Source organism: Botryllus schlosseri, chromosome 1 (genome assembly GCF_051294905.1).
Source record: "Botryllus schlosseri isolate E-star chromosome 1, Bs_hap1, whole genome shotgun sequence".
NCBI lineage: Eukaryota > Metazoa > Chordata > Ascidiacea > Stolidobranchia > Styelidae > Botryllus > Botryllus schlosseri.
The window spans coordinates 26277175-26289830 of record NC_137236.1 but is presented as its reverse complement, the minus strand read 5'-3'; the positions used below and the strand labels follow the sequence as shown (position 1 = coordinate 26289830).

At 41.0% G+C, this 12656-nt stretch overlaps 1 protein-coding gene and 1 long non-coding RNA gene across 3 annotated transcripts; one reads left to right on the top strand and one right to left on the bottom strand.

Annotated features, from left to right (window-relative positions):
* Positions 1-1028: 1028 nt before the first annotated feature.
* Positions 1029-8885, bottom strand: LOC145446104 (uncharacterized). Of its 2 annotated transcripts, none has more exons than XM_080324305.1 (4): positions 7488-8885; positions 6800-7076; positions 4122-4201; positions 1029-1740 (listed from the first exon to the last, which is right to left on the bottom strand). In XM_080324305.1, exons 1-4 carry the CDS (start codon positions 7560-7562, stop codon positions 1474-1476), a joined length of 699 nt encoding a protein of 232 aa, XP_080180431.1. In that variant the 5' UTR covers positions 7563-8885; the 3' UTR covers positions 1029-1473. The 2 variants fall into 2 exon arrangements, with proteins under 2 accessions (XP_080180431.1, XP_080180443.1); XM_080324317.1 differs by lacking the exons at positions 6800-7076; positions 7488-8885 and adding exons at positions 5083-5239; positions 5835-5990.
* Positions 2189-5239, top strand: LOC145446107 (uncharacterized). Its single transcript, XR_013917211.1, has 2 exons — positions 2189-3228; positions 4421-5239. It is a non-coding gene; the product is annotated as an uncharacterized LOC145446107 (long non-coding RNA).
* Positions 8886-12656: the final 3771 nt, after the last annotated feature.

Sequence of the window (12656 nt, the reverse complement as noted above, 5' to 3'; positions counted from 1 at the left end):
ACATCCAATACATTCAGCCAATATTCAAAATAGGCGGGACTACCTTAAAAGGCGCATTTTCGAAACTTCAGAGCATTTATTTGAACAGCTTTACAGTCAGTGCCATACTTGAACATGAAATAAACTAGAAAGGCTGCAACTGGACAACTTCAAAGTGTAAGCTATATGAAATATGACAATATTCCCAGTCTATAACAGTCAAACATTATAGTTTTCTGACTTCCTACCACCATGTTGTGACGTCATGAAAATTGCCGATATTTTTTCACCTCTAATAGCCGATACCTATATTTTTTCAAAGCGTGATATCGACTCGATATTAGTGGCAAACCGATAATAGGTCCGGCTCTAGTAATTAGATTACCTAGCTTTAACGACAATTGGGCATGCGACACTCCAGAATGTAGGTAAAATTGGATTTAGGGCTGGGTAAGGTTTATAATGGACATCGGCTTAGGGTTGGGTTTGGGGTCAATATATATATAAAAAGTGTTAATATCAGAATTGTGTTAGGGGTTAGAGTAGGTTTTGGGCTGTAAAGCTACACGCCAAAGTGACGCATGCTGATCTGTCGTTTTTTCATTGTGTCGCATGCTTAGGTGTCAGACAACCTGTCCCAACGCATAGTTACGGGCACGGCACACAGTGTCGGACTAATAGCCTGAGATAAGATTCGTACGGTAGCAAACGAATAACCATTGCCTATATTTAAATGCCTGTTCTGTACACACTGTAAAAAATATCCTCGGTAAATCCCGACATTAGGTTAGGAACAAAATTCCCCGAGTTGTGACCCGGGAAACTACTTTCCGACCTTATTAAAAGTCGGTAAATCCCTAGTTCTCCCTGACTCGGATTGGAAAAAACCGAGTCTGATAATTTTCATTGACCTTTCACCTATATTTTCATTGACCTTTCACCTCACCCAAATCATAACTGTGCTGACTGACTAGGATTGCAAGAAACCGAGCCTGACAAATAATTGTCATTGACCTTTCACCTTAAACACACAAAATCAGTAGTCAGTCTGCAGATTAAAGAACAGTGTATGCAGCAAATCAAGCAATGTTCCATGAAAGTACAATGAACAATATTGGAAACCTGCAGGGTCACAAATTCATAATGAAGCGTAATTATTACAGGTAAACAAACAACATATGTTTGTTGTTCAAGTTGAAAATTTTATTGTGTAATGAGCACGCTATGTGCTGGTGCTAACAACTGAACAATGGTGCTTATAAGGTTTAGGCCAATTGGTTGCCAATGCGTTAAGCAATCCAAAAATATAATCAAAAGACCAAATTTTGGGCCACGATCATTACAAATTTTTTGCGAATTAATATCGACAAGGACGACTATAGAGTAGCACCGATTAATTAAAAAACCAATGCTAAGCGTCACAACACAAGTTATTACTGCTGGCAGTCATCGAAGATGGCAAAAACAGGACCGCCACAAATCATAATACGACCATTATTCATCGAATATCATGTTTATCTTGTTACGAACAGCATTAGTTGGCTTGACGTTTGGAAGCTCGGCGAGAAAAGTTGCGATAAAGTTCAAGGAGTTTGATGATGAAGGAGCAAACTTCACATTGAAAACCCAATAAATAGCTATCAGGCATGCTAGAGCATGGTGAAAACCAAATAAACCTTTCACAACTTCTCCATCGAAATGAATCGTCCACTTTTCCGTCTCAGAATTGAATGCGATGGTCGGGTAGACATTCTTCGGTTCCTACGAAATATAAACGTTGCTAATATCCAGTATCCATGGAATAGTTTAAATCAGTGATTCCCAACCGCAGCCCTGAGGGCCGCATGCGGCCCCCAACTAGCCTCCTTGCGGCCCCCACAAAAATATTGAGAAATCGATCTATGAAAAAAAATTATATTTATAAAATGCTCTTGCTTGGCTTGGAGTCTGGAGTTTTCAATTAGGGTTGCACGCAAGTTGTGAGTAGGGCTGGGCATAATGATTCGAGTACTCGAATCTGAATCGAGTATTAATTTTAATGATTCGAGTCGAGTAGTAAACGACGATTTTTCGAGTAGTAAGATAATACGCTTCTCGCCACTGAAAGTTACCTCATCAACGAGATTTATAGTATCGATACCAATTTTCACTGTTGAGGCCTTGAAACCCTGATTGGCGGTATCGTAGCAAACGAAAAATATAGTACGAAGGTTACTGGACATAGCACATTTCGGAAGACATGATTATCCCACAACATTGTCACCAAGTGGAATGAAATCGGTATGGTCTGAAAAATACCAAAGTATCATTTATGAGATGGATAACAGGCAATATATTCTTTGCGGTGGCATAAACGGTGCATATTTGAACTTTAATGTATTACATTCCGTTATGACGTCATTATGGGTGATACTCGATTACTCGACTCGAAGCATATTACGTGATTCAGAATCGAATCACTTAGGTACTCGATTTTGCCCAGCCCTAGTTGTGAGTAGACTGCTAAGAATACGTCACTGCTGTTCCATTGCAATGTGCCCGAACTTTCCAGTTGAACGGGCAGTACCTATACATATAAGTATAGTTAGAGATATTGACAGGACCGTAACTGCCGCACCCCAAGCCCCTGAATTGGGGGAGCGAGCTCGAAGGGGGCCCAAAATTATTTAGGGAATCAGCATAAATTATAGAGTATTTTATGAAATTTTATGCAACTTTTTCAAAGATTTTTCGCGCTGCGCGCGATTTCAACTTTCCAAGTACCTTACTTATTGGGTACTCTTCGACCAAGATAAAATGCGCAAGATTTATAGAAGTGGGCATATCGGCGTTAGCCATTACCGCGCCACGCCGCACGAAGACATATAAAGTTTTAGGCCATGTAACATGCGACTCCAATAAGTGTGCCAGAACGATCGGCAGCGAGAAAACCATGGCCGAAAAGAACTGCCCTTACGCTGACCGAAAACTTCGTTATGTATATTCAAAATACATATAGGTATAATTGAAGGGAAGAATTATATGCCAGTGAAGAACTACCAATTTGAAATAGTTTGCATCTTTTAGTTTAGTACGTTTGGGCGATTCTATATTTTTTGATACAGCAGACTGGAGGTCACGAAATAAAAAATAACATCACGTAACGAAGTCGTACCAACGGCTCCGCCCGTCCGAATATGTTTAATTATTATTTACGGGCCCTACAGTTTCCAAGACCCCTCACTCAGCTCTATCGGTAAATCTGATTACGTGAGCAGAGCAATATATATGCAATTCCCGTTCTTATTGACCTATTTTATTTTGAATTATCGAAAATTTTCCCGCTCCGCGCTGGCTCACTAAACGGGGATCCTGATTTCGTGGCAGAAGCAAACAACGGCACGGGGGTCGGTTTATGACCCTATGGGAGCCCAAGACCTAAGTGTTCTGGGGGGCCTGACGAAGTGCTGTTTGGGTATTGATAACTAATTTACGGATAGATGTGCAACAAGTGACTCACGATTGAATACGCCGAGATGCGTACTGCTTATTTAGCCGGCAAAAAGCAGCATAATTGGTAGTCCTACTCCTATAGCTCGCGACCCAAGCGTCCGAATAATTCGATATGTCGGTGTTTATCGAAAGCAAATGTCGCACTGATTCCAAAAATACGAATTGAAATCTCGCCAGGGCAATAAAACTACTCCGAAATAGCCAGCAAAGGTTGACTGTTCTGAACAACGGGAGCGCAGCAACATAATGGCCAATGGCGTCAAGCGAATGATCGGAACAATGCCAATTTCCATATTTTGGTGACAATTTTGGGTTCCTTTCATTGCCCTGGTATTCGTGCGGCCCCGGCCGTACTCTGAAATTCTAAATTTGGCCCTCACGCCGAAAAAGGTTGGGAACCACTGGTTTAAATGAGTGTGAGGTTTGTGGATCAGTGATTTATAATGTGGGCGGGTAGGCAGAGGCTGGAACATTATGTAAATTATATTTAATTAATTAATTATAACCAATGTTCCCTCTAAGCTGCGCACGTGCGCAAATGCGCAAATGCGAAAACAATACTGACAGAGGCCATTTTAAATGTCCAAAATATGTAATGAATGGATGGAAATGTTTAGCTGCAGTTTGAGGAATACCAATGATCAACACACCTTGTCCACAATCAGGAAGTTGTCATAATTTTCTTTGAAGATGGTTGGGATGTAAACCATCCAGTCCAGTTTTTGAGTACCTGAAAACGAAGTGCCAACTCAGATGAAGCATAAAAGGACAGAAAATGATTCCCGAAATAACAAATAACGTAGTCAGCGAAAGTTCGAACTTTGGCGGTTTATCAAGTAAAAGGGGTACGTTGACACATGCGTAGGGCACAATAATTCGAGTACTCGAATACGAATCCAGCATAAATTGTAGTGATTCGAGTCGAGTAGTGAAAAACGATTGTTTCGAGTATTGTAATTATACGCTCCTTTTAACTGCTAGTAAATTTATCAAAGAGAGAGACGTATAGTTCAGATAGTATTTTCCACTGCGGAAACCGTGAAATCACGATTGGTCGTATAAGCCACAATACTAGAAATATCCTATTTCTGAAGTCATGATCAACCCACAGCATCGCCGCAAAGTGCAATTAAATATGTACGGCTGGAAAATACCATTGTGATACTCGAATATTCGACTGGAAGCCTGATAAGTGACTTAGAATTGAATCCATCACGCACTCGATTTTGCTCAGCCCTACGCAATGAGCGTACGACAATTGGGCATGCGACACTTGAGAATGTGGGTGAAGAGAGACGGAGAGACAGTTTTTATTGAGCAAAAAATTACATTCAAAAACAAAATACATGTTGCAGCGATACGGTTCCTTAGGGACCATCTAGTCAGCTGCAGAAATTTGGGTTTACGACTGCGTAAGGTTTAGAATGAGGATCTAGTTTGGAATAGGTTTGGGGTTAAGATATATACAAGAGTTAATTTCAGGATTATGTTAGGGGTTAGGGTGAGTTTTTGAGTTGTGAAACCACATGCCAAAGTGTGGCATACTGATCTGTGGTTTTTCATTGTGTCGCTGTGTTGGGCAACCTGTGAAAGGATAAAAACATTACTTACGCTTTAACTTCGTGATTTCCCAAGGACTATCCAGCGCTAGTATGAATCTTGATGCTGAGCTATAACTCTTCCCAAAAATCTTTGACGTCAGGTCGACAGAGTAAGTATCGTCGGAACAGTCTTGTTTCTGACAAATCATTTTCATTTCTTCCAAAATCTGAACAATGGGAAATATTGACTTCATAGCATAGCTACCATGCCATGGGTGGTTAGTATAGTATAATTTTGCTGCGGGGGCCTTCAATTTCATCAGTAGTTTAAATTGACGTGCAAGTCCGGTGACGTACTGGTCATAACTATGTATTAATGCTCTACTAATACATAGAGAATATTATACACTTATGAAAAATATATATCATAGCGTTTAGTGCAGTGGTTCTCAACCTTTTTTCAGTCACGCCCCCCTTTATGATAGTGAAAAATTTCGCGCCCCCTTATCGTCGTATCAAAAAATCCAACGGGGATGCTAGCAACCCCAACAGATTGTTTGATGGCATGGAAGGTTATGACCGTTGACGAGAGAATTCAAAAATATGAAATTCGGCCTATATATAGAGAAACAAGCCTGAATTGGAGGTAAATCGCGCAAAGCGCAAATTTTTGTAGTTGACCGCTTCTTCGCGCCCCCCTTCAGAAGCTTTCACGCCCCCCAGGTTGAGAACCACTAGTTTAGTGTAATTCATTCTTGTGCGTTTCGTATGTATGCACACAGGGCTTATAAATCGTGCCTGAAACCAATACGTTATACCTACCCAATATGCACCTGCCAGAACTGGGTACGCACACAACAGACTCTTTGTTGATGTCCCTTTGCTAACGTTATGTCGACGATCTTTGAAGGTTCTTTTCATCCTATCCAAGATTGTGTTTTTATCAGCGTTCCGGCTTCTTTTCCACTCAGTCTTCATTTCATTTTAATGCGCTTCGATGCTACTGTCATCCTCCGGAGGGTATACGGTTGGAATCTACAAGAAAAAAAAAATTTCTAATCAGAGATGGTCAGAGGTTACTTTTCATCGTCAAATTTTGACGAGTTTATAATTGCGTACTTGCTATTACTGCGCGAATAGTCAATAGACTCTCGCATACGCCAAGAGTAGGTTTGGGAGAAGGTGCAGACCACTTTCTTTAATAATCTGCGGAGGCGGGTCGCGGAACATTTACCAATAAAAGTTTGAGATCGGGACTATAAAAAGTTTTGGAACCCCTTCGTTGAAAAATTCACGTGACGCTGTGCGTTATAGACCATGTCACCAACCAACACACGCCCCGGAGGTCATACTATGGTGCATGCTATCTGATTTGAAATTTTGGAGAAATGCCAGGTAGTTTTTGAAATGTTTAAATTGATTTCAGTTATTATTAATGTTGTTGTTTCAAAATATGCTATTCTCTTGTGCTAAATATCAATATCCTTAATGTTCTCCCTCTCACCCGTTATACAGGTAACAAACGTTCAACAACAGAGTTGTTGGTTTTTGGAGAGGTTCCCTCTGCACCAATAAAAATAGACTCGATGAGGGTTGAATCTATTTCGCCAAGGCACATCAGATCAGACTTGAAGAACTACGGTAGATAATTATAGTTGCGTAATTTCACAAAATTATAGCGAAATGTCAGTAATCTAATTCTAATCTAATTTATTGCAAGAAATATATGAGTAGGTAAATATTCATCTCTCTTGTGAATGAGCCTACTGATCCTACATTTCACTTACCGCCACTGGTGCTCAAAATCAGCCGCAACGTTAGTCCATCTACAATTGCCGACATGTTATAAAGTTCGACGAACGAATCAAATGTCTTGTCATAATATTCCATTTTGAATTGATTGTCCCCAATTTCATTACGAAATACATTTCTCACAACATCAGGAACCGCAGATTGGTGATTAACTGTGATCACTCTTCTAATATCACCATAACTAATCAGCAGTTTCATATTCAACTGTACAACAATCACAGTGGTAATTTGATAACCAGCTGTAGTGTGTATCTGTAAAATACAATGGTCATAATCAAAATAATGAAAATTGCACAAAACTTGTGTCAATCAATATTTTTCAATCAACATACTACACTGTATGAGCTCAATTATCTTTAGGCTTCAAACTTAAAACATATTTGTTGATGCAGCCAATAAAGTATGCATCATGGGGCCTTTGCTAAAATATTTCCCCGGGCTGAAAAACGTAAACAGAACCGGTTTCCTCCACAGCATAGCAGTGTAAATGTCGTACAAATCTCGACTTCAGCAACGGCCACCACACAAGTGCCACTGTTCATTGCAATATAGAATATATTCCACACGACAAAATATTGATCCATCATCAGCCTCATTTACAACATAAATCCCCTGCCTACCATATGTTTCATATCCATTGCCATATAATTTCCAAGAACATACCCAATTCATGGCCGTCTGTCGGCGTGAAACCGCACTCTGTTCGTTAACTCCTGGCGAAATGCTTGGTACGCGCATCCACTCGCGCGGCAAATTCTTGACCTCAAAAGACCTCTCTCGGGTCGATATATAAGAGCAAATAGTCGCGGAAACTTTGTCATGCCTGCTGAAGCGAGACGGAAATGATGGAGCTTCGTGCCTGTTCGAGTGTTCGTTGCTATATTAAGCGCTTGCTACACAGCACTCCATTCATTATGCCAAGTGAAATAAAATTGAAAGCGCGGGCATTGGTGGCCACAAAACTGAATCTACTGTGTCATAGTTAGTGGGCTTAGGCGCGTTAAAATTGAAGGCGCGTTAAAATTGAACGTGCATTGTGATTTTGAGATCGCAGAACAAATAATCACATACTAATATGCCGCGACAATTAAAGTCACCAAACCTTCTTTGTTGCAATGTCACATTAGGCTACGCATTACGCATTAGACAAACGCGAATACGGGTTACAAGGCAGTTCAAAATGTAACATGTTTGACATTGTTTAGCGCGGATGGAAATAATTGCCCATTCTTGCTCTGTACTGAATAATCAGCTATCATGATCGCCCGAAAGCGCGATGATGTAATCTCAACTCCCGATTTTACAATGGAATTTTCCACTACAAAATGTTTTGACAAAGACTGTTACGCACAATGCACAATGCGATAAGACACAATGCAATGTAACGAACAGATAGGAGGATGTTGAATGACACGCATCAGCAGCGATCCTTCACTCTAGCATCCACCTCGGCCCAGAGTGCCCGATGTCACAGTTCTTTTTGATGTTGATCCATCCTCAAGAATGGACATTACCGAGAATGCAATATATGCCATGCGGGCATGTTACTCATAGGTACAGGACATGTATATATTTATCACGGCGTTGTCACGTTCGGTGTCGATTCTCAGGTATTAATCTCGGCAACATCCGTCCTAGTAAGTTGGATTCTTGACATTGTTCATTCTCTGTAATGTTCATTCTCGATGCTGTCCATTCTCGGTAATGATTATTCTCGGTAATTCTCGGTAGGGTACATTCTCGGTAATGTCCATTTTCGGTGGTTTATTCTCGGTAATGACCATTCTCGGTAATGTATATTCTCGGTAGTGTCCATTCTCGGTAATGGTATTCTCGGTAATGTCCATTCTCGGTTGTGTCTATTCTCGGTAATGACCATTCTCGGTAAGGTTCCAGCTTCGGTAATGGTATCCTCGGTAATTTCCAACCTCGCATGCGGTTGACATCTCGCGTGACTCGGAATGCACTGAAAACGAGTCGACGTTTTGGGGAAAAAACTAGGAAACGGGTTGAATCGAGTCATATCCGAGCCTAAGGTCGGGATTTACCGAGGATATTTTTTACAGTGCAGTGTACATGTAAATTTTGCTCCACTACAATGCAGTAGTTGCGAACGGAGTCTTCGGTCGGTTTATGTACAATATGCATGTATCATTAAATGTTGTGACTATGAGCCTGACTCACTCTGCCAATTATCCCACCGAAGAAAGCTGAATTGTGACAAGTCGCAGCAGTACCTCGCTACCACGCGTAATGTCGTCCGCTCGAGAGCTCTGTAGAGATTGGGAACACAGTGTGGCTTAGTATCATAAGTTAACCCCGACAGCTCCCATGATATCAATGCATTTTATTCCTCATACAACAGAAGGCTTTAGAAATTCAGCAATGCAGCGAGCTAGCTTTGGTCCTTCTGATCACCACGGTTATCATGCCGAATATCAGAGTTGCAATTGTTTCTTCTCTTCTCCGAGTTGTTGCACGAGCTTTGTAAAATATATTGTGACGAGCTCTCTGATTTCGTCTTTGTTATAACTAGGGCGATTATTTTTTGACAATGCAAAAAAGTCATTTTCATTTTTAGTGTCAAATCTTCCATTTTTTAGGTCATAAAATAATCGCCCTAGTTATACCCATGGTTAGAATTCCAAATCGTTAGTGCACAATGCACATTGCACAATTGCATCAATCAAACTAGGAGATGAAGATACCATCACGAATATCATAGAAATACGTTAATAGTAAATATCCAGGTCACACTGTCTGTGGCATAATCGTTGATTTGAACATTCTCCATTTTCTCAACCTGAAATTTGAATCTCGATTCTTTCGAATATCAACAGTGGAGGCTTTATTTACTCTCGTGCCTTGTTTATCATTACGTCTTCCTGAGACTCAAAAGATGTATGAGGTCAAATAATGTATATTTGACTTTTATATTTTATATGCCCCAATCTCGCAAACGCAAACAGTCGTTTTGTAAGTCATACAAATATACCTGAGAAGTCATGAGAAGCGGGACTTGAAAATATTGTCAAATATGTATGCAGCCCAGTGTCCATACACACGTATCTGAGAACATATTAAAGGAAGGAAGACAGTTTACTTTCGCTATGAATGTGCTTGGACGATGGAGATGCGACGGTAACACAAGAAGGCTATTGAGTCAGAACCAACTTTCCCTCCACACCATGGCTGTATGCTACTCGCCTAGCAGGGAAGCCAAGGTTACCAATTTTGGGCCAAGTCTATTATCAGCCCTGGTCGGAAAGTGGGCCTATGACCTACTACATTAGACACTGCGTCCTCTATGGTTACGCTATCTCGCCAGGAAGTCGCACCACCAAGATGTCACACATCCCTCTATAGTCTATATTCTCCAACTCTTCTTGTCTGTTTGTATAAGGAGGATTGTGGTGATTAACAACTATCGCCGTGTCATCGTGTGTACAAAACCTAAGAGCTATTCAGCAGAATGTGCTATTGCCGCAGTTAAATGTATTACCTTGTAGCAGTGTTTCTCAAACTTTATTGAGCTACCGCCCACCTGGACGAAGAATTAAGTGCCAGCGCCCCCTCAACGACACCCCCATCACCACGCCTAAATCATAAAACGAATGTTGTTCTGCATTTATCACAGCTAATAATGAAACGGATGAAGCTGGTGTGTTGTTATCCTCAACCTCGTCATATTGGCTTTGAGTTTTGATAGTAGCAATCTGTTATTGTCCCCTTCATGTAGGCTTACTGTCAAGTTGGTTTCTGCTGTGAGCAGGACCGTAACTGCCGCACCCCAAACCCCCCAATTGGGGGGGTCGAGGTCGAAGGGAGGCAAAAATTAATTCGTAAATTAGCATAAATTATAGAGTATTTTTTGAAAATTCATGCAACTTTTTCAAGAATTTTTCGCGCTTTTGGTGCGATTTCAAGCAGCCAAATATCTTAATTTTCGGGTACTCTTCCCACAAGAAAAATTACGCAAGATTCAGAGAAATGGGCATATATCGGCGATTCCCATTACCGCGCCACGATAAATAAAGTTTTTGGCCATGTAGCATGCGACTCCAAGAAGTGTGCCAGAACGATCGGCAGCGATTAAACCTTGGCCGAAAGGGACTGCCCTTATACTGACCGAAGACTTCCTTATAGATACAAAATATTGTCTTGGCAATCTGAACCGCACAAGACAAATACCATCCCACAGGACAAAAGTATATGCCGGCGAAGAAATACCAATTTGAAATCGTAAGCGTCTATTAGTTTAGTAGCCTACGTTTGACCGATTCTATATTTTTTGATATAGCAGACTGGAGGTCACGAAATAACATCATGTTACGGAGTCATACCAACGGGCCCTGCAGTTTTCAAGACACCTCACTCAGCTCTACCATAGTTAATCTTATTACGCGAGCTGAGAGGACAAGATAGTGATAGCAATCTATATGCAATTCCCAATGCTATTGACCGATTTTATCATGAATTATCGAAAATTTTCGCGATTTGCGCTGGCTCACTAGAGAGTACGGCTAGCTTCGTGGCAAAAGCGAACAAGGTGTGAAGGTAAGGTTTATCACCCTGTGGGAGCCCAAGACCCAATTTTTCTTGGAGGGCCTGACGAACTGCTATTTCGTTCCTGCCGACGGATATCGCCCGAAGATGTTCAATTGTTATTGAGGGGTCCTACCTTTTCAAACACACCTCCCTCAGCCCTGCCAGTAAATCTGATTACGTGAGCAGGAAGAGGATAAAAATTCATAGCAATATATACGCATTTTCCGATCATATTGACAGATTCAATCATTATTTATAGAAAATTTTCGGACTCACGCGTTAAGCCAAGAAAAGCTGACCCACAAAACGTAACCCAATGTAGATGATAAGTAGCGGTAAACAGGCTTCAGTGTGAGGGGGGTTTGGGGGACCAAGCCCCCAGAAGTTCTGTTTATCCTCATATGGGGGGCCCAAGACCAACATTTGGTGGGGCTGACGAAGTAGTATTACGGCCCAGGCTGTGACTCAGAAACTTTGTCACGGCACTGAAAATACGTTCTGTCAAATATGAGCGGGGAAATGCAATGACGAAAAAGTCAACTCGACTCCAGTGAGAGCATTTCTATTTGATTCAATTGTGTATCCAGAACGATTGATTGGGGATATTGAAATCGAAACAATGTAATCATAATCAGCTACTCAATCATTTCATGCCCGGAAACTTCACAGAATAGATTGATTATATGGTGAGGAATTTCTAATTGGAATATATTCTGGAATGACATTGCTATATCCTCGTGTAATTTTGTGAGATGATTGATTTATGTTTCTAAATCAAAATCGGGTATTCGAGCTGGACCGGTAGCTCATGCTAGCTTGAGAATTGGAACAGTCACGAGTCGCACGTGTCTTATCATTGAATCCTGACAGTGCCATATTCGCCTTTATCAGGTTTCATCATTATCAAGAACTTATAATCTACTTATAAGTTTTGGAAAGCATGCCGTAGGAGCGATATCGTTTCTCGCAACCAGAACGCCGTGTCGAAGGCCGCAATAGAGGTTCTTCAAAAAAGTCATCCCACCTTGCAGTGAGCAATACCTAATCAATTACTTCGTACTTCTCACTGCACACAATGGACCACGCATTTCACGGATACTGCCGATTGCTAAATTAGTCCATTGATGGCCATGATCAACATTGTCAAGTAACAATGGACTTTTCTGGTACAGCTGAACAAATAGACGGACGAATATAATTGCCCTTCCTGCATCGATTTTGCATTTTTACTGAGAATTTAGCTGTTTTATTAATCAATCGTTTCAACACTATACGCAGTAGTTG

What these genes read in the sequence shown, in the direction of transcription:
- LOC145446104 (XM_080324305.1), bottom strand. Translation starts at nt 7,562, where the DNA reads ATGCGCGTACCAAGCATTTCGCCAGGAGTTAACGAACAGAGTGCGGTT. An exon ending in GATTTTGAGCACCAGTGGCG is followed by an intron (nt 4,202 to 6,799) that starts GTAAGTGAAATG and finishes CTTCGTTTTCAG; the next exon opens with GTACTCAAAAACTGGACTGG. An exon ending in ACTTCCTGATTGTGGACAAG is followed by an intron (nt 1,741 to 4,121) that starts GTGTGTTGATCA and finishes TATATTTCGTAG; the next exon opens with GAACCGAAGAATGTCTACCC.